Genomic DNA, 24,841 nt, shown 5'->3' on the forward strand with positions numbered 1-24,841 from the left:
CTCATGATTTGGCTCTCTGTTTGTCTGTTATTGGTGTACAAGAATGCTTGTGATTTTTGTACATTAATTTTGTATCCTGAGACTTTGCTGAAGTTGCTAATCAGCTTAAGGAGATTTGGGGCTGAGACAATGGGGTTTTCTAGATATACAATCATGTCATCTGCAAACAGGGACAATTTGACTTCCTCTTTTCCTAATTGAATACCCTTTATTTCCTTCTCCTGCCTGATTGCTCTGGCCAGAACTTCCAGCACTATGTTGAAAAGGAGCGGTGAGAGAGGGCATCCCTGTCTTGTGCCAGTTTTCAGAGGGAATGCTTCCAGTTTTTGCCCATTCAGTATGATATTGGCTGTGGGTTTGTCATAGATAGCTCTTATTATTTTGAGATACGTCCCATCAATACCTAATTTATTGAGAGTTTTTAGCATGAAGAGATGTTGAATTTTGTCAAAGGCCTTTTCTGCATCTATTGAGATAATGATGTGGTTTTTGTCTTTGGTTCTGTTTATATGCTGGATTACATTTATTGATTTGCGTATGTTGAACCAGCCTTGCATCCCAGGGATGAAGCCCACTTGATCATGGTGGATAAGCTTTTTGATGTGCTGCTGGATTCGGTTTGCCAGTATTTTATTGAGGATTTTTGCATCAATGTTCATCAAGGATATTGGTCTGAAATTCTCTTTTTTGGTTATGTCTCTGCCAGGTTTTGGTATCAGGATGATGCTGGCTTCATAAAATGTGTTAGGGAGGATTCCCTCTTTTTCTATCGATTGGAATACTTTCAGAAGGAATGGTACCAGTTCCTCCTTGTACCTCTGGTAGAATTCAGCTGTGAATCCATCAGGTCCTGGACTCTTTTTGGTTGGTAAGCTATTGATTATTGCCACAATTTCAGAAGCTGTTATTGGTCTATTCAGAGATTCAACTTCTTCCTGGTTTAGTCTTGGGAGGGTGTATTTGTCGAGGAATTTATCCATTTCTTCTAGATTTTCTAGCTTATTTGCATAGAGGTGTTTGTAGTATTCTCTGATGGTAGATTGTATTTCTGTGGGATCGGTGGTGATATCCCCTTTTTCGTTTTTTATTGCATCTATTTGATTCTTCTCTCTTTTCTTCTTTATTAGTCTTGCTAGCGGTCCATCAATTTTGTTGATCTTTTCAAAAAACCAGCTCCTGGATTCATTAATTTTTTGAAGGGTTTTTTGTGTCTCTATTTCCTTCAGTTCTGCTCTGATTTTAGTTATTTCTAGCCTTCTGCTAGCTTTTGAATGTGTTTGCTCTTGCTTTTCTAGTTCTTTTAATTGTGATGTTAGGGTGTCAATTTTGGATCTTTCCTGCTTTCTCTTGTGGGCATTTAGTGCTATAAATTTCCCTCTACACACTGCTTTGAATGTGTCCCAGAGATTCTGGTATGTTGTGTCTTTGTTCTCGTTGGTTTCAAAGAACATCTTTATTTCTGCCTTCATTTCATTATGTACCCAATAGTCATTCAGGAGCAGGTTGTTCAGTTTCCATGTAGTTGAGCGGTTTTGAGTGAGTTTCTTAATCCTGAGTTCTAGTTTGATTGCACTGTGGTCTGAGAGACAGTTTGTTATAATTTCTGTTGTTTTACATTTGCTGAGGAGAGCTTTACTTCCAACTATGTGGTCAATTTTGGAATAGGTGTGGTGTGGTGCTGAAAAAAATGTATATTCTGTTGACTTGGGGTGGAGAGTTCTGTAGATGTCTATTAGGTCTGCTTGGTGCAGAGCTGAGTTCAATTCCTGGATATCCTTGTTAACTTTCTGTCTCGTTGATCTGTCTAATGCTGACAGTGGGGTGTTAAAGTCTCCCATTATTATTGTGTGGGAGTTTAAGTCCCTTTGTAGGTCACTGAGGACTTGCTTTATGAATCTGGGTGCTCCTGTGTTGGGTGCATATATATTTAGGATATTTAGCTCTTCTTGTTGAATTGATCCCTTTACCATTATGTAATGGCCTTCTTTGTCTCTTATGATCTTTGTTGGTTTAAAGTCTATTTTATCAGAGACTAGGATTGCAACCCCTGCCTTTTTTTGTTTTCCAGTTGCTTGATAGATCTTCCTCCATCCCTTTATTTTGAGTCTATGTGTGTCTCTGCACGTGAGATGGGTTTCCTGAATACAGCACACTGATGGGTCCTGACTCCTTATCCAGTTTGCCAGTCTGTGTCTTTTGATTGGAGCATTTACCCCATTTACATTTAACGTTAATATTGTTATGTGTGAATCTGATCCTGTCATTATGATGTTAGTTGGTTATTTTGCTCGTTAGTTGCTATAGTTTCTTCCTAGCCTCGATGGTCTTTACAATTTGGCATGTTTTTGCAGTGGCTGGAACCGGTTGTTCCTTTCCATGTTTAGTGCTTCCTTCAGGAGCTCTTTTAGGGCAGGCCTGGTGGTGACAAAATCACTCAGCGTTTGCTTGTCTGTAAAGTATTTTATTTCTCCTTCACTTATGAAGCTTAGTTTGGCGGGATAGCAAATTCTGGGTTGAAAATTCTTTTCTTTAAGAATGTTGAATATCGGCCCCCACTCTCTTCTGGCTTGTAGAGTTTCTGCTGAGAGATCAGCTGTTAGTCTGATGGGCTTCCCTTTGTGGGTAACCCGACCTTTCTCTCTGGCTGCCCTTAACATTTTTTCCTTCATTTCAACTTTGGTGAATCTGACAATTATGTGTCTTGGAGTTGCCCTTCTCGAGGAGTATCTTTGTGGCGTTCTCTGTATTTCCTGAATCTGAATGCTGGCCTGCCTTGCTAGATTGGGGAAGTTCTCCTGGATAATATCTTGCAGAGTGTTTTCCAACTTGGTTCCATCCTCCCCATCATTTTCAGGTACACCAATCAGACGTAGGTTTGGTCTTTTCACATAGTCCCAAATTTCTTGGAGGCTTTGTTCATTTCTTTTTATTCTTTTTTCTCTAAACTTCCCTTCTCTCTTCATTTCATTCATTTCATCTTCCATCAGTGATACCCTTTCTTCCAGTTGATCGCATCTGCTACTGAGGCTTCTGCAATCTTCGCGTAGTTCTCGAAACTTGGCTTTCAGCTCCATCAGCTCCTTTAATCCCTTCTCTCCATTGGTTATTCTAGTTATCCATCCTTCTAATTTTTTTTCAAAGTTTTTAACTTCTTTGCTATTGTTTTGAATTTCCTCTCGTAGCTCAGAGTAGTTTGATCGTCTGAAGCCTTCTTCTCTCAACTCGTCAAAGTCATCCTCCATCCAGCTTTGTTCCGTTGCTGGTGAGGAACTGCGTTCCTTTGGAGGAGGAGAGGTGCTCTGTTGTTTAGAGTTTCCAGTTTTTCTGCTCTGTTTTTTCCCCATCTTTGTGGTTTTATCTACTTTTTGTCTTTGGTGATGGTGATGTACAGATGGGTTTTTGGTGTTGAAGTCCTTTCTGTTTGTTAGTTTTCCTTCTACCAGAAAGGACCCTCAGCTGCAGGTCTGTTGGAGTTTACTAGAGGTCCACTCCAGACCCTGTTTGGCTGGGTGTCAGCAGCGGTGGCTGCAGAACAGCGGATTTTCGTGAGACCACAAATTCAGCTGTCTGATAGTTCCTCTGAAAGTTTTGTCTCAGGGGAGTACCCGGTTGAATGAGGTGTCAGTCTGACCCTACTGGGGGGGTGCCTCCCAGTTAGGCTGCTCAGGGGTGAGGGACCCACTTTAGGAGGCAGTCTGTCTGTTCTCAGATCTCCAGCTGCGTGCTGGGAGTACCACTACTCTCTTCAAAGCTGTCAGTCAGACAGGGGCATTTAAGTCTGTGGAGGTTCTTTGCTGAGTTTTTGTTTGTCTGTGCCCTGCCCCCAGAGGTGGAGCCTACAGAGGCAGGCAGGCCTCCTTGAGCTGTGGTGGGCTCCACCCAGTTCGAGCTTCCTGGCTGCTTTGTTTACCTAAGCAAGCCTGGGCAATGGCGGGCGCCCCTCCCCCAGCCTCGCTGCCGCCTTGCAGCTTGATCTCAGACTGCTGTGCTAGCAATCAGCGAGACTCCGTGGGCATAGGACCCTCCGAGCCAGGTGCGGGACACAATCTCCTAGTGTGCCGTTTTCCAGGCCCGTTGGAGAAGCGCAGTATTAGGATGGGACTGACCCGATATTCCAGGTGCCGTCTGTTTCCCCTTTCTTTGACTAGGAAAGGGAACTCCCTGACCCCTTGCACTTCCCGAGTGAGGCAATGCCTCGCCCTGCTTCGGCTCGCGCACAGTGCGCTTCACCGTCTGTCCTGCACCCACTGTTAGGCACTCCCTAGTGAGATGAAACCGGTACCTCAAGCAGAAATGCGGAAATCACCAGTCTTCTGTGTCGCTGGGGCTGGGAGCTGGAGACCGGAGCTGTTCCTATTCGGCCATCTTGGCTCCACCCCGACCTCAGCATATTTCATAGATAACTTGTCGGTCACAAACAATGGGTTTTATCTCCTATTAATCACTTTCTCATTATTTTATTTTGTAGCAGAAAGTACATTTTATGGCATTTTTAAAAATTAGAAAAACAAGTCCAGTATTCCCAATCAGAAATATATACTTTCTTCAAATTGCCCCAGAAGGTTACCATGGCAATTTTTTTCTTGAACATGACTAAAAGATCAGTCCATGAGTTAGAAAAAAAAAGTATTTAAATCTATTGTACAAATAGTTATTATCTCTCCAAGGAAATTTGGAGCACAGATGGGCAAGTATGAGCAAATATTTGAAAATGTCCTTTCTGATGTGAAAATTGAACTTATTTATATAAACTAACTCGACTTACTTGCTTGGACAGTTAACTCCCCTGTTGATGAGCTCATTGCTGAAAAACAAGATAAAACAAATAGTGATAATTCGATATTTTCCTGGGTGGTCTCAATGACCAGGAATAATCAGAGGATACTGACCATATATGGATTCTGGACAGTTGAACATATAGATTAATTAGGAGAACGGCTATCTGATATAATAACATCTGTGTACAGTGTTTGTAGAGACTTATAGGCAGCCTCTAATTAGGTGGATACTATCACAAGCAACGGGTGAGTAAGGCACAAATAGTGGATGATTAAAGCCCACAAATAGTTTGTATTAATAGAGAACTATGGTTTTCCAGCAGTTCAGGGTAAAGCTTCTTTGCATTCCACTTCAGAAGATGGGTAAATGGGACAGAGGAAACAGGTTATATTAGTTCGTTTTCACACCGCTGATAAAGACATATCTGAGACTGGGTAATTTATAAAGAAAAAGAGGTTTAGTGGACTCAGAGTTCCATGTGGCTGGGGAGGCCTCACAATCATGGAGGAAGGCAAAAGGCATGTCTTACGTGGTTGGTAGCAAGCAAGTCAGAGAATGTGAGCCAAGTGAAAGGGGAAGCCTCTTAAAAAACCATCAGATCTCATTCATTACCATAGAACAGTGTGGGGGAAACTGCACCCAGGATTTAATTTATCTCCCACCAGTTCCCTCTCACAACGTGTGGGAATTATGGGGGCTACAATTCGAGATGAGATGTGGGTGGGGACACAGCCAAACCATATTGCAAGTAGACTGTCTTACAGGCCTCAAACTCAGCCTCAGCCAAACAGATCTGCTTTGATCTCTTCTATTTACTTCGAATTTCACATAAACCTTCTTTTTTTTTTTTGGTTAAAGGGTTTAGAATGGAAAAACCTTGAAAACTCTTGCATAAATGATATTTTAAATGCTTTTTAAACACAGTTCCTAAATAGTAAAATTGTTTTTTGTTAAAGAATAAACTGTTAATGTGTTTCTTATCCAAAATATACTGAATATTGGTAAAACCTAGTTATTGGACACAATCCAAGATTAAATTCTGTCAACTTCCAAAAAAGTGAGGAATTTGACTAAGGAAACACAAATATTTAAACTTGTATACACGTATCAAAACATCATGTTGTATACAGTAAATATATACAATTTTTATTTGTCAATTATATCTTACTAAAGCTGGAGAAAAATAAAGTTGGTGGACGGTTTCACGAAAATTGTGATGATTTTCAGGTTAAAATGACTTAGCTTACTGAGCAGATGAGAATAAACTGTTTTACTTTTTCCTACCAGTGCCATGTTTCTCAGACACATTCTCAGTATTCTATTCCTCATTATACAAAATAAGATTGTTTCATTCTACTAACTTTCTAGAAATTCCACTGGGGAAACTAGTGATGATAAACTCTACAAAGTGGAGGCTTTTGAAAATATTCAATTCAAGTATACCCTTAAAGGCATCCCAAATCACTGTATGGCGAGGAATCAATCGCTCATGACCATCAACTGCTCTTAGTGCTTATTCTATGGAAGGAACTGTTTACTGAACTGTTTACCGTCAAATGTAGTTTAAGGCAGTACATCTATTTCATTTTTAAGAAAACTATATATTTTGTCCTTAGTAATGCAATAAAGTGGAAAATAGCACAAAGTTAGAATTCTTCAGTTAAAACTTTGTCAACTTAGTCTGAGCAGGGTGCAAGTTATCCATTTCCAGGAATGATACCAGGAAAAGTATAATGGTCGTGAATATAACCGGATTTTTAGGGAGAATGATTACACCTGGAAACAAACTGTCAATACACAAGTAACTAGTTGTTAAAGATTTCAATTTTGACCAAATATTTTTACTTTCCAGGTATAGAAATGGAAATAAACATTAACTCTTTAGTTTTGAAAGCGACCACCCCCTAACACGGTTCTGAGTTGGGAGAAAGCCAGTTAATATTCAGAGCTCTAAAGGCTACAAGTATCATGATGAAAAATGAAGCAAAGTCATCTGACACGTAGGCAGTGAGCTGCTTGACTACAGCCTTGGCGTTCGCAATGCAAAGAAGTTGATTTTAGCTTTGCTTTGTCACACTGTGTCTCCTGAGGGACCCACACCACACAGTTTTTTTGTCAAAACAAAATACAGATTCTTGACAAATTATAAATACATCTTGGGCTACAGGATTATTCCTAGACTTAATCTGGAATCTCTGCAGTTTTCTATTTATTGGTAGTCCAAAATTATGTGTTCTCAGGAAACAAGGTTTTTGCCTATAAAAAATTGACTTAAAGATTCTCCTGAGCTGTCCACTGAATGTGCCTTTCTTAAGTGCTCGTGATGGCAGCTACAGGCTGTCTGGAGCAGTGGCAGCAGGAGCGGATGCTGGAGTAGCAGTGATGGTGGTGGGTCTCCTGCGTCCCACATCCTTGAGGCGGCCGACTGTGCCGCCCCCAACCTCATGTGACCAGGCAGGACCCACTCCCAGGCCTGGAGCCTCTCCTGCTCCAGAACCTGGCCCCACGTTGCCATTCTCGACCATGGCCACTGCAGGGAGGGTGTGGGGAGAAGGTGGACAGTCCTTGGAGCCCATCCCTGGGAGCGCCCCAGAGCCTGCCACGCTGGGAACTACCTCAACGGGGCTGGGCTGTGTTGCCCACTGGTGAGGGAGCAGCGTGGTCAGGCACAGAGGGGTGGGCAGAGAGGTGCCGGAGGCAGCATTGGGCCCTTGCAGACGGAGAGGTGACTGGGAGACCGTGGGACTACCTGCCTGCAGAGAGGAGATAGGCCACTCTGGGGCCTACTGTCTGCTGAAAGCTGAACACTCAACAGGACAACCTGCCCGCAGAGAGGAGCTTCTAACTCCAGGGCCTCCTCTCTGCTAGGAGCTGAACACTTGCTGGGCCACTCTGGCTATGAGGAGGAGCTGCCCACTGTGGGTCTCCTGTGAGCTGTTCTCTTGCTCAGTAAACCTCTTCTTCGTCTTGCTCACCCTCCACTTGTCTGCATACCTCATTCTTCTTGGTCTCAGGACAAGAACTCAGGACCTGCCAAATAGCAAGACTAAAAGAGCTGTAACACAAACAGGAATGAAACATACCCCTTGCTCGCCACATTGTGGGTAAAAAGAGAGAAAAGATGCAGCCCTTTAGGGATCCCAGACCTGGGAGCTCCCCAAGCCAGGGCTGTGACTCCCTCTTTGGGACCCTGCAGTTCCTGGCATCTCCAAGCTTCCTGGGTGCCACCACATTCCCAGGTGCCAGCCAGGAAAGCTGCTTGCAGTGAGCCTTGTCCAGCCACAGCCTCACAGAGAGCCAGCACACCTGTGCCAGTGCCTGGAGCTGCCCGTCATGCTGCAGCCAGTGTGCCTGGCTGTGGGCAGTGGCCAGACCCCATGCTCCCTTAGACAACATTCACAGCCCCATGCCTGGGTTGGCCTTGGTGGGCATGGGATCCAGGCTGGTGGCGGGAGGTGGGCACAGTCTGCCAGGTCAAGTAGGCAGAATGAACCCAGTGGGCCAGAGCAAAACTTGGGCAAAGGCAGCAACCACTGGCCACAGGGGTTTCTGGCCACAAAAGCAACACCCCCTAGGCTCCCATATCATTAACAAACACTGTTCTTTTTACATTTGACATTCTGAAACTTTCAAGGATCTGTCTTTCTGCTACTAGTCAGTCACTCAAATGAATGATTTCAGGTTTCCAAAGCATATGCACAACATAATAGCTTTCTCATTAGTAACAGCCTCTCTATTCCACATTGCATTTCTCTTTCCTTGTGTATTCTTATAATCTCTCTGTGATTTCAGGAAGAACAAACATTATCATTGGAATTTTACAGATGAGAAAATGAAGACAAAGTCATGAGCCAATTATTTGGGTGGTCCTGTAGTGACTTAGTGGAATTAGAATTGGTCAGGTAACTCTTTTTTTTTTTTTTTGGAGATGGAGTCTTGCTCTGTCACGCCCAGGCTTGGGTGCAGTGGTGCGATCTTGGCTCACTGCAACCTCTGCCTCCTGGGTTCAAGTGATTCTTCCCCCTCAGTCTCCCAAGTAGCTGGGATTACAGGCGCCCGCCACCAGGCCTGACTAATATTTTGTATTTTTAGGCGAGACGGGGTTTCACCGTATCGGCCAGGCTGGTCTTGAACTCCTGACCTCAGGTGATCCACCCCCCATGGCCTCCCAAAATGGTGGGATTATAGGTGTGAGCCACCGTGCCCAGCCTCAGGTAACTCTCAAATCAGGGTCTCCATTAGCATATCCTGCCTTTTAATTTAGTAGAATTATTAGAATAAGTTGAAGTTTAGAAGCTGAGCCTATAAAAAACAAAAAGACCAGGCAGTCAATGAACAATTTATGCTTTACTCTGGTTTCAGACAGTTCAGGCTTTTACATTCCTGACAAATTAACTATTCGTTGGCAATTACACAGAACACATCATGTAAGTTATCAGAATGCCCATTGTTTCACAATTTCTATTCATTTGCTTCCCCATCTAACAAAGAAGATGGATTAAGCACTTGTCAGGTTCCTCCCTTCTGGCTGGGAGAGGTCCTCAGCTTTATTCCCTAAGTAGCTGACTCGTTCTCACATCAGCAAACATCTGCCCATTCCATTACCTCACATTTTTTACTTCCTTATCTGGTTTCCTCTTGAAGAGTCAGCTAGACCCTCACAAGGGCAGTGCCCTGTTTCATGTCTGATGAAAATCGCTTGCCCTGAATCTCTTCTGTAACTCTTAGGTCTGGTATCCATTGAAATTTGTAGGAGAAATCTCTACTTGTCTGTTGGAAGAAGATGCTGTGAAAACAGCTTAGTGGACGAGGGTAAACAAGTTTCTCTCTAGCTGGCTGCCTTAGAATCTTTAATACGATACTGTAAGGAAGAATTTCCAAGAAACGAATATCATAGCCAGAATTTTTAAGATGTGTTTGACTATAGGAACCTTTTTTAATTGGAGCCTTTTAAGAAATTAGAGATTTAAATTTGATTCTTAGCTCCTTTTAATTACTGAATTCCTCAACTCTTTTTGCGTGAATTTCACTTCTATAAAGGTGAATTTGCGTATGTCACTGGAATATAAAAAGAAATGAGTTACTTCAGGTAAAGGCCATAGAGATAGACCTTGATAAGTGTTCGTTCTCCTTAATTGAGGGAAGTGATAATGGTATAATGGGCTAAGGGTGAACAAAAAAAAGAGAAAAGTGGAACAATGTACACATAGTTTCAGCGATGCTTTCCTAGACCGTGATTTTTAAAGCCTTAATGGTAAAATGACTCTAACAACTTCAAAGTTGGCTTGCCATTTTCCCAAATGCCCATAGGAAAAAAGCTAAGAAAAATTTATATCACCATATATAGAAACTATCAATAAAAGTATGGCGACAAATGAATTTGTGTTATAGGAAGGTCCCACCCAGAAAAACAACTATTGCTAAACCCTTAGTATTTTCACTTGCTTAGTCACGGAGGCAGTGCCTGGGTGAGATTAACCCTCTGTTAGTTGTAAATGCTTGCCTTTATTTTGGGTTGAGTGCCAATCAATTACTGTTGGGAAAACCACTGGATGACTAACTTCAGACGTGCTTACATTAGAGACGAATACACCTTGAAATGTCACATCTTTAACTTGAATTTTTCCATCTGAATTCTAGCTATTATTTGAAATGGAAATAATGACAAATAAATTTGAGATTAGTCAAAACATGGACCTAATAGAGAACTTCATATCACATAGAAGGGGACCTCCTTACCATTAACTTGAACTGATGAGGCATTTATTGGCAAGGCTCTTAAATTCCTTATCTTCTGATTTAAGGTGCTTTGGATTTTCTTCTCTCTTACTGCCCTTTGTTCAGTAGAGGGGAACTGGAACACCATAACGACATCTACTTTCACACCGTCTTCCTCTGGACTATGACACACAAAAGAAAGGTACATTTTCAAAGAATATACCTGGAATTGTCCTTCAGTCTTTCCCGTATCTTCCTCCCCTGAATGATCCCTCAGTTGCTGAGAATGTCAAGTGCTGATCCTCTCATGTCATTCTGACCCAAGGTCAATTCATATGTTCCGTCTTCTAGCTTTCATTATGTTTTCAGTGCATTTCCCCCATTAATTTGAAGGATTGTTACAACAGCTAGGAATGACAGATACAAAAAATCATCATCAAAATTACAAGCTCTGAGAGTTAGAAGAAGCCTTCATGTTTTCTTAGGCTAATCAATTGTAGATTTGATACCTGAATCACTTCTACAGGGTCCATGACAGTTGGCCCTCTAACGACAGTGCAGTAATTAAAAAGAGAGTAAGTTTAATTTTCTAAAGAGGCTTGTTTCTCTTTGGTCAGCTCTGTTTTTCAGAGTTCATCATTTTGAGTTGAAATATGTCTCCCTGTATCTCCCATTCCAAAGGCTTAGGTCTACCAGTTGGAACATACATAAAATAATTTCCTCTTCTAGCCCAAATACTTGAAGACGACAATATTGTGGTCCCCAAGTCTTCTCCAAATTAAACATGCCCGATTTCTTGAATTTTTATCATATAAACAGGTTCAAGTTCTGTTACCTGAGGAACTAAACTTTTAAATATTCTTAAAATAGGAAAACCAATTACAGGTTTTTGTTTAAAAACAAAAAATAAAAAACCCTGAAACTAATACATATTGATCTGTTATCTCTCCTATTTTTTTTTTTTACAAAAAAAAAAAAAAACTGTGAAAAACACCAGAGGCCCATCTCCCTGAATCTTTTGGCTAAAAGGAAATTCTGAGACAATTTATGTATTTTTGTTCATTTAGGCTCTGGAATATAAAGATCTAAATAACTAGAATTTTATGTCAAATTGGCAAACAGATGACTAATTTTACTTCTTAAATCTGAGGAATTAACATTTTTACCAAGTATTATATAGTGACGATGGCTACCATCCATCATCGGGAGTTCACGGGAGTACAATAATGTTGCTACAATAATATGGCAAATGTGAATTTGAAAACAGAAAACATGAAATATAGAAAGTTCTAGCATTTATATGCTTTTTCTCTCCCAAGTATTTTAGAAATTACCCAATTTATGTTATAAAATCCTTACGGAAGTCACTAGTTACTCAGTAAAGACATAAAGAACATGGAATACACCTGCCAACAAAGCATTATTAGTCTATTGGTAAGAAAGTGATAATTATTTTCTTCAGATAAATCAAACTCTGAATATATTATTTTTCTTTATCTTTAAGAAATAGGAGTCATATAGGCTCATGGGTTTGTGTATATGACACGTATGTTCTGCTATGCAGTTTTTCAGAATAACACAATTGAAACTTCTGAGCAATATCTGCAACTGAGTCTTCCCCCTCCACCACAACAGAGAGAAAATTTATTACAACAGGAATATCGTTTTGTTTAGGCATGCCTCATGTCATTAGGCTACATTACAGGTAAAATTTGTGATCCCATTTTGTAGCCAAGTTTGCCTGCTTAACATGTTTGAAATAATATAGTTGTCAAAATAATACAACTTGGTGCATGCAATGACAAGCTGCTGGGTTTTCCCCACGTCATGGGTTCTGGTAGGTTCCAGGCCTCACAATAAGTTGATGGGGTTTGATTCCTGGTTCTGTCACTTTGGGAAACTGTCATTTGGTGAACTTTGAACATATTTCTTACCCTTCCTGAATCTTAGTCTTTTTGTTGACAAAATGGTGGTCAGCCCTATACTTCAAGACTGCTTTAAAGATAATGTTTATGAAACATTCTAGCCAAAAGCCTAGTCCATAGAGACATACAATACATGAGAGTCCCTGTCTCCTTTATTCCTTTTCCCTCCAGTCTTGTGATTCCACCATTGCCCGAACATACATACGTCAGTCTGACTACTTGGTTCTTCATATAGTTTTTCTTCCAGGCTGAATCTATAAATATCTCATCCACCTGTTACACAACAAGAGAGAAACTATGTATTAATAATATATTTTATAATAGGAATATATCCTTGATTAAATGTTAAAGCAATCAAAAATTTTTTCACAGAACTAATATCATTATTTAAATTGGTGGATCTCAGCCTTCACAGTGCAACAGAATCATTTGCTGAATTAAAAAAATTTATGGATGCCAGGGACCCTCTCCAAGAATTTTGGGTTCGATTGGTCTAGAGGGGACCTAGGCACTCATATTTTTAAAAAACCTACCCATGTAATTCTACTGTGCTAGAGTAGGTTTCTGGAGTAGAAGATGTCTTGCTAAAACACCGTAGAAGGAGTAGCAGAGAGATACAGAGCAGAGATGGGATATTCAGGGAGGCTTTGAGTGATGACAAAGAAAACCCTGCCTCAGTCCTGGATTTGAGCGTATGCTACTTTTCACAAACTGGGCAATCTTGGAAAAGTTACTGAATCAATTTGAGCCTCAGTTTTCTAACCTGTAAAACAAAGATATTGATCTGCTACTCATAAGGCTGTGAAGGTTAAACACATAAAATGCTGGGTAAGTTTTAGAACACATAGTAATAAGTTATCAAATAATTTATTGACCTAAAGTATAAAACTTGTAGAGATATAGATTTGGTAATAGCCTTAGACTTAAGATCAAAGATAGCATTTGGAAAATAAATTGCTAGTATCCAAAATATGTCTTTATTGGTACTTAAATAAAGAAATCCTAAATGGGCTGAGGTGGTGTGGGGTTTATATGCTAGAAACAAAATTCTTTGGGAAGACGTGTTTTTGAAAGGGTGACTTTGTTATAATAATTTCTCTCTCATCACCCACAGCCAGCTCTACTACTCAGTATGGAGGTGAGGGAGTCCAAAAAAAAAAAAAAGGCAAACAAAATGGAACAGGGAGAGAAGTGATACAATTTAGAAGGAAGAAAAGCAAATAGCAGTTGGGTATTTAAAGAGGTTTGTTTTGTAATTACCCTCTGAATAAGTTCAACCACAATTGATTCCTGGCCATTTGTAACTTTTTGGTGAAGGCATTCGATTAAGTTGACTCTGGATGACATCATCAATCTGGCAATGTGCCTGCTATGAATATCTAAACCAAGCACCAATTTTATCTTTGAGTGGTTAGGTTGTCTGGGAAGATAGGAGCTGAAAAAATAACCTAAGAAGAATCTAGGCAGAAGTAACTTTGGTAATCACAATAATAAAAAGGATTCTTCTTTATAAAATTCTAGGACCCTCTTTCTAGAAAAGTCTCATTTACTAGATCGGAGGAGGCCTTGGAATCTTTAGGTGATACAGGTAGTCTGAGGACAACGCTTTGAGAAATGGGGTAGAGGGACTGGTAAAAAGAATTCTTATAAAATGAATTTACAGCAGGAGGAAAAGCAGAAAAAACATGAACATAAGCTTTATTGTTGAATGGAGCTTATGTATAAACTAGCTTTCTAAAGGGCCTGAAATTGTTTCCATGGCAGATGATGGCTTTCATTATTAGAAGCATTCTTTCTGCCAATGTTCTGGCATTCCAAGTTCCCAGAAGTTTCAGAGAAACTTATATATTTAAAGCTGTGTGCCAGGTTGTTATAAATCTATTATTATCTATACAACCTAATAGCATTAGCAATTTGTAAATCTATCCTACCTCCCTCTTTAGGGCATTTCTAGAATTTTGTAGTTGGAGTTTGTCTCCTAGCATTGAACAAAAGACCCTCTTTAGGGTAGTATCTCTTTCTGCTCGATAATTTTGACATGCTGGAAATTACACCGAGATTAAGTTCCAAGAGGGCAATTGAAGGTTAGTTGGGTATTTAACGAAAGAGTGAGGGAGAGGCTGTCAACTCAAACAAACAGACTCGCCCAGCCATTCAGCTCTCATTCCTGAATTAACTCTGTTTATACATGTTGCCTGCTTTTCTCTGCAGGTGCTTCCTGAGTGGCTCCCCTTACAGCAGTCAGTGTATTCACTTAGGGAGTGTTTTGTGGCTAACACTGCAAACCTCGGATAGATATGTCACTGAAGACTGGCATATGGAATATAAATGAGATACAAAAGCTGTTTTTTCCCACATAACACCAGGTGAGCTCCTTAGAATTAAAGAAACCAAAACCATGCTGTGAAAAAAAACTTTAGACCCTATTGCTTTCTCCTAATTGTAACAAGAGTAACATGCAAAGGATATTATATAAGAGCTTTTTGAAAGACACTTTTAGCCTTAAATAAAGCTTCACTGAAGTTTCATTGCCACCAGGTTTGAACTCAAGGTAAAAATAGGGAATTTGAGCCTTTGAGCCTCTGTCCACAACGTCAGACATTCAAGGTCCTCTCCCTCTGTGACCAACTTGCCTGGCTCCATCTTCAACACCACCAGTACCTTCAGGCATGGCCCCCGTTTTCCTGCATACTCACCTGTCTCAGGCTGTTCCTTTGGTCTGTAACAACCTTCTCATTCTGCAAGTTCTGTGTTCCTGAATCACACCTATCCTTCAAGGCCAATCTCAGATAATACCCTCTTTGGGGATATTCATTAATCTCAAACTGATCTGTCTTCCTTCTGTCTCACTTTTTCTTATCCCTCTTACACCTTTTGTTCTTTAATGTAAACATTCATTATATATTTATGCAATATATTCACTATATATTTATGTAAATATACAGTCTGTTTTATTAAATGGCAAACCCTTTATGCATAGAGATGGCAATTTATCTTTTCATACTCTATAAAATCTAGCATAGTGCTTTGCATGCTGTTGGTATGTAGTATATTTTTGGTGAATAAATAAATGAATAAAAAGGTGAGAATTTATTTATCAGAAAGTTTTGCATTTACTAGGAAAATTTTACAAGACTTTTTAAAGTGCTTGCTTTAAAAAGCAACATCAGGTTGTGATCAGTGTTCCTAGAGAAAAAAGAAAATTACACATGAATTATTGGAAGGGAATTTTTTTTCCTGTTTGTGGACATTTTAGTTAATTGATTATTTGTGGAAAGCTCCTCCTTGATAAGACTGTAATAATTATAATAGTAGGAACCACTGTTGTCTGCCATATGTGCACCAAGCACAGATGTCACTGTTTGAGCTCATTTGCTTTCAAATCAGCCCTCTCAGGTGAGTACTATGATTATTCACAGTTCATAGAAGAGGAAGTGACGTGCCCAGGTTGACAGCGCAGAGCTCACTGAAACCAGGGCCGTGTAGCTTCAGAGCCTGTGAATGCCTTCCCAGTGCCCACCTCAGGATGAGCATGAAGGTAGGTTCTCGCTGAGACCTCCTACCCGCTGATGGGCAGCAAGCAGCTTGTAAGCGGATCAGAAACTGTTGCGCCCCTCTCCAAAGGTAGCCTATCTTCTTTACTCTCCAAAAATAAGAATCATAATCTTGGTAGTTTTTACTGCAGTCCTTTAAAGTTCATATCATATCTGTATAAAACTCTAGGTGTTTTTTTTTTTTTTTTTTTGGATCCAAGAAGTCAGCTATGAACCATTCTCTCAAGCCTGGATAGAGCTTAGTCAACCTGAACACAGAGTGATGCTCACAGAAGGCTTTTTGGCCTTCCTGGGGTCAGGTCTAACTGCCACATCTTTAAGTGCTGTGTCTATTGGAGAAAGCAGTTGGATCCAGTGTCATAAAAGGCGGTGGGTGTGGAGGGTGCCGTGAAACTGTGACTTTCTGAAAACCCTAAACGAAGAGGTAATCAGATCATCAAATGGAATGTGATATTTTGTGATGCCGTCAGTCATTTCTTTGATTGCACTGGTCCTTCTTCAGTGTTTCTTTGTGGAATGTCAGAAAGAAATGGACAGACATCTGTCACTAATCACATGTAACAAGTCGCAATATATTAGATATCCATATCCCCAACTGGTTTATGTTTCTGAGATCACAAGGCAAAATATTTATAGAATTCAAAGATTTGCAATTAAGGATTTTAAAGAATAAGGTCTTAATTTTCAGTGTACCACAAAAACCTAGATCTTTGAATTGCTTTTTTAAAAGAGGAAAATACCTCATCTGGATCTATTTAAAGCTGTACTAAAAATATTTAAAACCAGGATACCCAAAGCAAGGGAAGGTCATTATTTACAAGGTTCATGTTCTCTCCAGGTTTGTTGTCTTCTAAATCTCTAAATTGGATTAGTTTATGAGAGAGAGAGAATCATTTTTCTTAGCCTTTTATAGTGCCTAACGTCATGCTGTATTTGCTGAATGATGAATGATAAACTAAATAGATTCTCCTGTGAAGACTATGCTGTATTTACAACTTTATCAGGAAATTTAGAAATAGTTCATATTACTTCTTTTCTCAAAAAACTTCCCTCAAAAAGCATACCCATCCACACCTTTCTTCCAACTATAGATTGTCCACACTAGATATACATACATATGTCAACATATCCATCAGCTTCCTTCATCTCTCTATATTACAGTTCCTTCTACCTTTGACTTCCTCACCAAAAACTGATACAGGGAAATGAGAAAGAGAATATTTTTCTATAATAAGTATACCTAAGGTATCTGTCAAGAAAAAGTGAGCTAGCACAGCATAGAGGATTTATAATCTTTATGGATTTAAAAAATGAAATGAGAGAAGAATTGATTTAGATTTTAATAATTTTATCTTCTATCTTAGCTGAGTCCCTTCCTGACAGTAGAAAATTTAGTGGAAAGAGCACATGTGTGGAGTTGCCTAGATGACTTCAAATCTCCCCTCCATCATTTTCCAGCTATATTGTCAGTAAAGAGAGATAATTTGACTTCCTCTTTTCCTATTTGGATGCCTTTTCCTTCTTTCTCTTGCCTGATTGCTCTTTCTAGAACTTCTAGTACTATGTTGAATAGGAGTAGTGAGAGCGAACATTCTTGTCTTTTTCCTGTTCTTAACAATAGTGCCTCCAGCTTTTGCCCATTCAATGTGATGATGGCTGTGGGTTTGTCACAGATGGCTCTTATTATTTTGAAGTATGTTTCTTCGGTGCCTAGTCTAAGCATTTTTATTATGAAGGGATGTTTAATTTTATCAAAAGCTTTTCTACATCTATTGAGATAATTGTATGATTTTAATTTTTTTAATTTTTTAATTTTTTTGAGGGGGGTTTTGCTCTGTCAGCCAGGCTGGAGTGCAATGGCACAATCTCGGCTCACTGCAACCTCTGCCTCCTGGATTCAAGTGATTCTCCTGCCTCAGCCTTCCGAGTAGCTGGGATTACAGGCACCTGCCACCATGCCCGGCTAATTTTTATATTTCTAATACAGATGGGGTTTCACTATGTTGGCCAGGTTGGTCTTGAACTTCTAACCTCAGGTAATTTGCCCACCACAGTCTCCCAAAGTGCTGGGATTACAAGTGTGAGCCACCGTGCCTGGCTAATTGTATGGTTTTTGTTTTTAATTCAGTTTATGTGGTAAATCACATTTATCGATGTACATATGTTGAACCAGTCTTGCATCACAGAAATAAAGCCTACTGGATTTTGGAATATTAACTTTTGATGTGCTGCTGGATTTGGTTTGCTGGTGTTTGGTTGAGGAATTTTATATCTATGTTCATCAGGGATATTGGCCTGTAATTTTCTTTTTTCAGTGTGTCTGTGTCAGGTTTTGGCATTAGGGTAATGCTGACTTCATAGAATGATTTAGGAAGAAATCTATTCTCAATTCTTTGGAATAGTTTCATTAGAATTGGTCCTAGCTATTTCTTGTACGTCTGGTGAATTTGGCTGTGAATCCATCTAGTTTGGGCCTTTTTTTTTCCTTGTGGTTGGTATGTTTTTTTAAATTACTGATTTAAGTATGAACTCAATATTGGTCTGTTCAGGGTTTCAATTTCTTTCTGATTCAATCTTGGAAGATTGTGTTTTTCCAGGAATGTACCCATTTCCATTAGATTTTCTAGTTTATCTACATCGAAGTGTTCATAAGAGTCTCAGATGATCTTTTGTATTTCTGTAGGATTGGTTATAATGTTACCTCTATCATTTCTGATTGTGCTTATTTGTATCTTCTCTTTTTTTCTTTATTAATCTAGCTAGCAGTCCAGACTGGTTTTGGCTGACTCACAGAGGATGCATAGTAAGGGTTTTGTGTCCTCAGCTTCACCTTTGAACATCAAATGACTGAAAACTCCACCCTTGGATCATGCTAATGCCACCATTTTTTGAACATGCAACACATGAAGAGACATAAAGCTCAGTTGCACATGGTTATGTTTCTCCTTTCATAAGTATTTGTGACTTCCCCTAGAACTTATTGAACATGTATACTTAGCCAGCTTATTCAGCATGAATTGCTGACTTATCCTTCCCTCCCTCAAAGTGCATGCTGTCAGCTTCTGCTGGATGCCATGCTTCTCCACCTGCAGGATGGCCACCCTGCAGTAATCAGATATCAGTAATGTCTGATTAATGGGCCCTTCTCTGAAGGATGATATGAGAGATGAGATATGTCTGCTCCACTATCTCAGGGAACAGGAGTGGATTATAGCAGTGTCTGAATATGAACTCATTTTACTTTTGCATCTCAATTTGCATTCAAATCAGTAAAGACCAATGTGAGGAAGAACAGGACCTGCAACCTGTCTTCCTTGGTTGTCTAATTAGCACCCATTTAGGACAGAGAGAAGAATCTGGTTGTATTCATTGGGATTTAGCAACAACAAACAGGTGTGGCTCAGGATGAGGCAAAAACTCTTCCTGTAATTCTAAAGCTAACCTGGTGCGGGATGGGAGGAGAAAAACACCTGTCTTATTTAAACAGAGGTAAAATAATATAAAGCCTTTTCTGACCATGGGAACCCTTGTTCGGTTTTGAAGTTTTTCTGTACTTACTGTCCTCAACGTATAATTTAGCCCTTAATTATATAATGTCATGATATTCAATTCCATGTGTGTTACTCACATCTCTCCAAAAAAATTGGAAGCAATTTGAGGAGACGGATCATATTTCCTCTTCTGCAAGACCCAGGTGCCAAGAAATGCATGCGGTGAACTCAATAATAATACCATATATTAGGAAAAGCTAAGATATTTTAACTAGTTATATTCAAAAACTGGCTCACTATATGAATTAAAAAACTGAATCTACCTAACACATCCAAAGGTGGATTCCACATGTATTAGAGACCTAATGTAAAAGATAAAACTGTAAGGTTAATAAATAACATAGTAAAATATTTTATGTCTTAGAAGAGAAGGACTTCTTAAAGAAAAGCTTCAAAATACAATCACAAGGCAAAACAGTGAAAAAATGATTACTTCAGTTACAGATTTCTGTTTCATAAAGAACAACATGGTCAATATTAGTAGAAGACAGAATAGATAAGTGCAGTGTCTACAACCAACACGCTATCAATATCCAGAAAATGTAAAGAACTTCCACAAAGCAATACAAATAAGGCAAAAAAGCAAGTTTAACAGAAAAATAGGCAAAGAATATGTACAGGCAATTTATAGAAATGAAACTACAAAAAGTTAATAGTTATACATAACAATGCACAAACTCATTAGTAATTAGAAACATGCAAATTAAATCACAAATAAAATACTACTTTATACATATTAGGGTGGCAAATTTAGAAAGCCAAATAATACCAACTGCTGTGGACCGAATGTTTGTGTTCCCCTAAAATTTATATTTTGAGATCTTAACTCCCAAAGTGATGATAGAGGAGATGGGGCCTTTGGAGGATAGTTAGGTCATAAGAGTGGAGTTCTCATGAAAGTCATTAGTGTCCTTACAAAAGAAAGTTCTCTTATGGCTTCTGCCATGAGGGGGACACAGCAAGATGGTATTCTATGAACCAGGAAGCAGGCTCTCACCAGACATCTGCTAGAGCCTTGATCATCTTCATCTTGGAATCTTCAGCCTCCAGAACTATGAGAAATAAGTGTTTGTTGTTTAAGATACCCAGCCTATGGTATTTTTTGTTGTAGTAGCCTAAACATACTAAGACACTAAGTGTTGGTTAGATGTGGGGACATAGAAATCCTCATGCATTGTAGATGGGCGTGCACACTGAGTCAGCCATTTTGAAGAGCAAACCTGTACCAATTGGTCAAGTTAAGTATATGTACATTCAGTGACCTAGTAATTCTGCTTCCAGAAGTACTTGCATAGGTCTATAAGGGGGTAAGTAGGAGTCTGTTTAGTGTAGCATTTCTTGGCATGACAGGCAGGTAAATATGGTAGATACACACTATGAATTAGCAGCTAACAGCAGTAAACTAAAGGTATATTTAGTAACATAGATCTTTTAAAAAGTTCTCAGTAAAAAGAGATGAAACAAAAGTGATTTATAACACAAAACATAAGTTAAAAGCATGTGCACGCAAAACAACAAAACATATTTTTGTAAGAATGAATACAAACAAAAGAATACCACATGAAACATAGAATGGTTGCCTGAAAGGGGGAGGGTAAGGGCTTATGCTATGGTGATAAAGGAGGATAAATAAGTAATGACAAGGGCCTTGCAGGTACCCATGATGATAATGTGTCCTTACTTAACTTAGCCTTAGCCTTCGAAGGAACACATGCTTAGCTGAAACTTAAAACTCCACTTTTAAATAGAGTTTCTGTTCAACATGCACCTCCGCATTTCTCTCACTTCTTTTAAGACCTATTGCATTCCTGTCCGTTTACTTCAGTAAAGACAGAATTGCTTAGTTAACTAACAATTACAGTAGCAGTAATGTTGGCCATAAAACATAAATGAAACAAGTTTCAAAATTTCCCAGTAAATTGTAACATTTTCCATCATTCAAAGATGTGTTTATCTTTTTAACTAAGGCAAGTTAAGAGTTTTCTTTTTTTACATTGAGGAGGTTATGTGGAGTCACTTAGGACTGGAAGAGTAGAGAAGGTATTTGGGTGTATTTGTGCAGGCTCCACGTTCATCCTAGCATAACTCAAGAATTGATTGCAAATGCTCTTTTATAAGATGCTCTGCTTGTGAAAGAATGAAGAATCTATATCAATCTGTAGACATTAATTATTGGTTGGGAAAGATGAAACCACAAAATTAAGAAATTGTGCATGATTTAATGTTAACTGAAAATAGAGATTATAAACTCTTATTGTAAATATGATGCCATTAGGTGTACTATGGACAAAGAGCAAATGATGGCAGGAAAAAATGATAGATGATTTGAGAAGGAAAGTGTCTTAAAAATGGTTCTTTGATTAAAACAAACCAATACGTTTGTCATTTCTTTCTTTTTAAAATAACTCTCTGCTTCTGTGCTTCCTTGTTAGAAAAATTAATTTGAACCTAGTTTTTGAGTGAGAGTTCATGGGCATTCTGAGTGGAATGATTATACAACTGAGTGTGCTTTTTTCTTTTTGGGAGCAGTCTTGCACTTTAGCTTTAACAAAATTATTAGCATTTGACAAGATTACTACAAAATAAGTCTGGGCTTTTTGTCTTTGTCAATATATTTACAAGACGAACGTAAATTCTGAAAATACTCAAAATCTTAAAATGTGGTCTTACAAAAAAGTGTGTGGACTTATAAAAACTAGTTTTGGTATGATTGGGCTTTTCTACTGCGGAAACGTGGTGGAATTGGGGAAGAAATGGGCTAGGATATCTTGGCCTCAATTCTCTTACCTTTAAATAAGGTAGCTGAGTTAGAAAGAGGGGCTTATTAGAATCACCCATTTGTTAGACACGCAGATTCCCTTACTCCCCTCTCCCCACCTACCCATCTCATCAGACTCTGATTAAGCAGGTCTGGGATGGGGCCTAGCAATCTGCAAGCTGATTCTAATGTGAGTGGTCTGAAAATCATGTTTTTAGAAATGGAGAAATGATCCACAAAATCCCTTCCACTTGCATTATTCTATGATAAAAAGAAGTTTACCTGACTCACCAAGTTTTCGGTCGTCTCTCGTAAGTCCTTAAGTTGATATGTGTTGCTTTGTCCAAAATTGTTATTGATTTGTGGATCTAAAATTTTAAAGGAGCCATGATAGTACTCCATTTTTTGGTCTGCAATGGAAATGAAAAAATAGGAAACTAAATGGTTTGGACAAAGATTTCAGAACCCAATTACAATGGGGCCAATATAAAGTCTTGAATATGTCCCTGAGCCTCTTCATAATTGAGTTTTGTTTAAAAAATAACAATTAATGTCTTATATTAATTATAATAGCTGTCATTTATTGAGTTTCTACAATATGCCAGGCACTGTCCTGTGCGCTTTTCATATATTAGCACATTTAATCCCCACACCAGCTCTCTAAGATTGGTATCATCTTCATTTTACAGATAAGGAAAGTAAGGCACAGAGGTGTTAAGTAACTTGTTCTGTAACTAGTAGGTGGCCTGTCCATGTTTTAAATCCAGTCTAGCTGTAGAGCTTGAACATTTCATTGCTACATTACTCCTTGTTGAGTTGAAATGTGTACCACCATACACTCTAGTGGAAGTAGAGATAAGTGAACGTCCTTGTGAATTTTGATTTGTAACAAGAGAGCCAGGCACACTAAGAAAAACCTGAAAAGGAAGTGTAGAGAAGAGCTGTCTGAGATTGAAGACGAGACAAGCGTGCAACAGGGATAAATCTATTAGGAAATGTAAGAAAGGAAAGCAGTTGAGACTCTTAAGGAATTTGGTAATCTGAGGAGTAAGGCCCAGAGGGGGTAAGAAAGATACAGAGTTAAAGATAGAGACTGGGAAAAATACAAAACAACCTCAATCCTTGAGAAGCCTGGCTCAGGGAACAGGCAGTGGGTTTCGAGACTACAAACCAAGGAAAGAAACAGGGATATCAGGAAGGCATATGTCTTAAGTGGGAAATCTCTGGACCTTGTAACACTTTTTTGGATGTCCTGATTACTTACCCATATAATCCATACTGTTAACAAACCTTACTCTCATTGTAAAGGGGCTTTTATGCAACCAAATAAAGTGACCTGAGAATCTTTTGCCAGTGGTATAAACTACAGCTGGGGTTGTCATATAAGGCCTAGGACTATGATCTTAAGCCCTTTATGGCTCCAAGTAGAGTCTTTGCTCCCCCATTGAGTCTGTGAAGGTGACAGCAGATAAGACCATTAAAGTAAGCAGCCTGAGTTATTTGTTTTATCACAGACATCCATGTGAGAGTGACATTGTAGAGATTTGTGAAAAAATGTAAATGGCTTGTATTCTCCCCAGAAAGAGACTCAATATAAAAAGAGAATCTTGAAGTGCATTATTTGTGTAATTACAAATATATTAGTTGATAAAAATATAACCTGAATATTGTTTTGGAAAGAGTAAAATTTTTTCTCTAAAAATAAACGATAATATTGTGTCATACTTATAGGTTTTCAATCATTTTGAAATTCCTTATTTTATTAGACAAGTGCTTTTCTTTTGCCTTAGAAATGTTGGACAGAAAATGATGGTTCATGAGTAAAAGAGCCAATTTTAATAACTAATTTATCATAGCTTTTCATTTAAATATATAAGTGATGAGTTGTTTATTATAATTACTAATAAGTTCCAGACAATTACAATATTTGATCTTTTTGTGTAGATTCTCAAAAGAATTCTGGATTGAGAGCTCTAAGGAAATTAGAAATCTGTCTACTTTGCTTAAAGCTGTATCTTGAGTATCCAGAAAAGTACTCACATATAATAAGAATTTAGTACTTGTTTGTTGATGAAATAACTGAAATAATTAAACATACTCTGTGGAAATTTGCAGGTAAATGTGCAATTTTTTAGATGAAATTACATTTACATCTATGTAAATGGAGCTTTGCAGAAAAATAAAATCAAATAGAGTGAAATCTTTAATTTTACCTACCAAATACTAGGAAGTGAACCAGGAGACCTGTGGTCACTGCCACCACTGTCAGGGACAGCACAGTGAGGACTGCAATCATCCACGGCTTCAGATTTCTGCTTCGGGTGCCAAATCCCACCGTCCTGAAAAAGGAAGGGCCCACTGGTTACTCTCAGACAGTCATGCTTGCGGGTTTTCCAGCTCTCCTTAGACAAGTTCAAGTTGCTGTCGCCTGCCTTTCCCTGCAAAAAGTTGTTGGTCTTTAATTTTGTTCAATGTCATCTTGGCCTGAGAAGATGTGTTAAAAAAAAAAAATCAGGATCTGGGAATCCTAATGTTGCCCCTGGTTTCTATTCTAGA

General features: G+C 38.9%; 1 protein-coding gene across 1 annotated transcript in view; it reads right to left on the reverse strand.

Moving 5' to 3' along the window:
- TMPRSS11A (transmembrane serine protease 11A) overlaps positions 1-24,608 on the reverse strand; it is a 46,001-nt gene extending 21,393 nt beyond the window's left edge. Inside the window, exons 1-5 of the mRNA XM_058434735.1 lie at positions 24,503-24,608; positions 22,577-22,695; positions 12,628-12,695; positions 10,519-10,679; positions 4,766-4,804 (exon numbers count right to left, since the gene is read on the reverse strand). Coding sequence (XP_058290718.1) covers positions 4,766-4,804; positions 10,519-10,679; positions 12,628-12,695; positions 22,577-22,695; positions 24,503-24,581 — 466 coding nt within the window. The 5' untranslated portion in view covers positions 24,582-24,608. The remainder of the gene's footprint in view (positions 1-4,765; positions 4,805-10,518; positions 10,680-12,627; positions 12,696-22,576; positions 22,696-24,502) is intronic.
- Positions 24,609-24,841: the final 233 nt, after the last annotated feature.

Source organism: Hylobates moloch, unplaced genomic scaffold, assembly GCF_009828535.3.
Source record: "Hylobates moloch isolate HMO894 unplaced genomic scaffold, HMol_V3 SCAFFOLD_2, whole genome shotgun sequence".
NCBI classification, from domain to species: Eukaryota; Metazoa; Chordata; class Mammalia; order Primates; family Hylobatidae; genus Hylobates; species Hylobates moloch.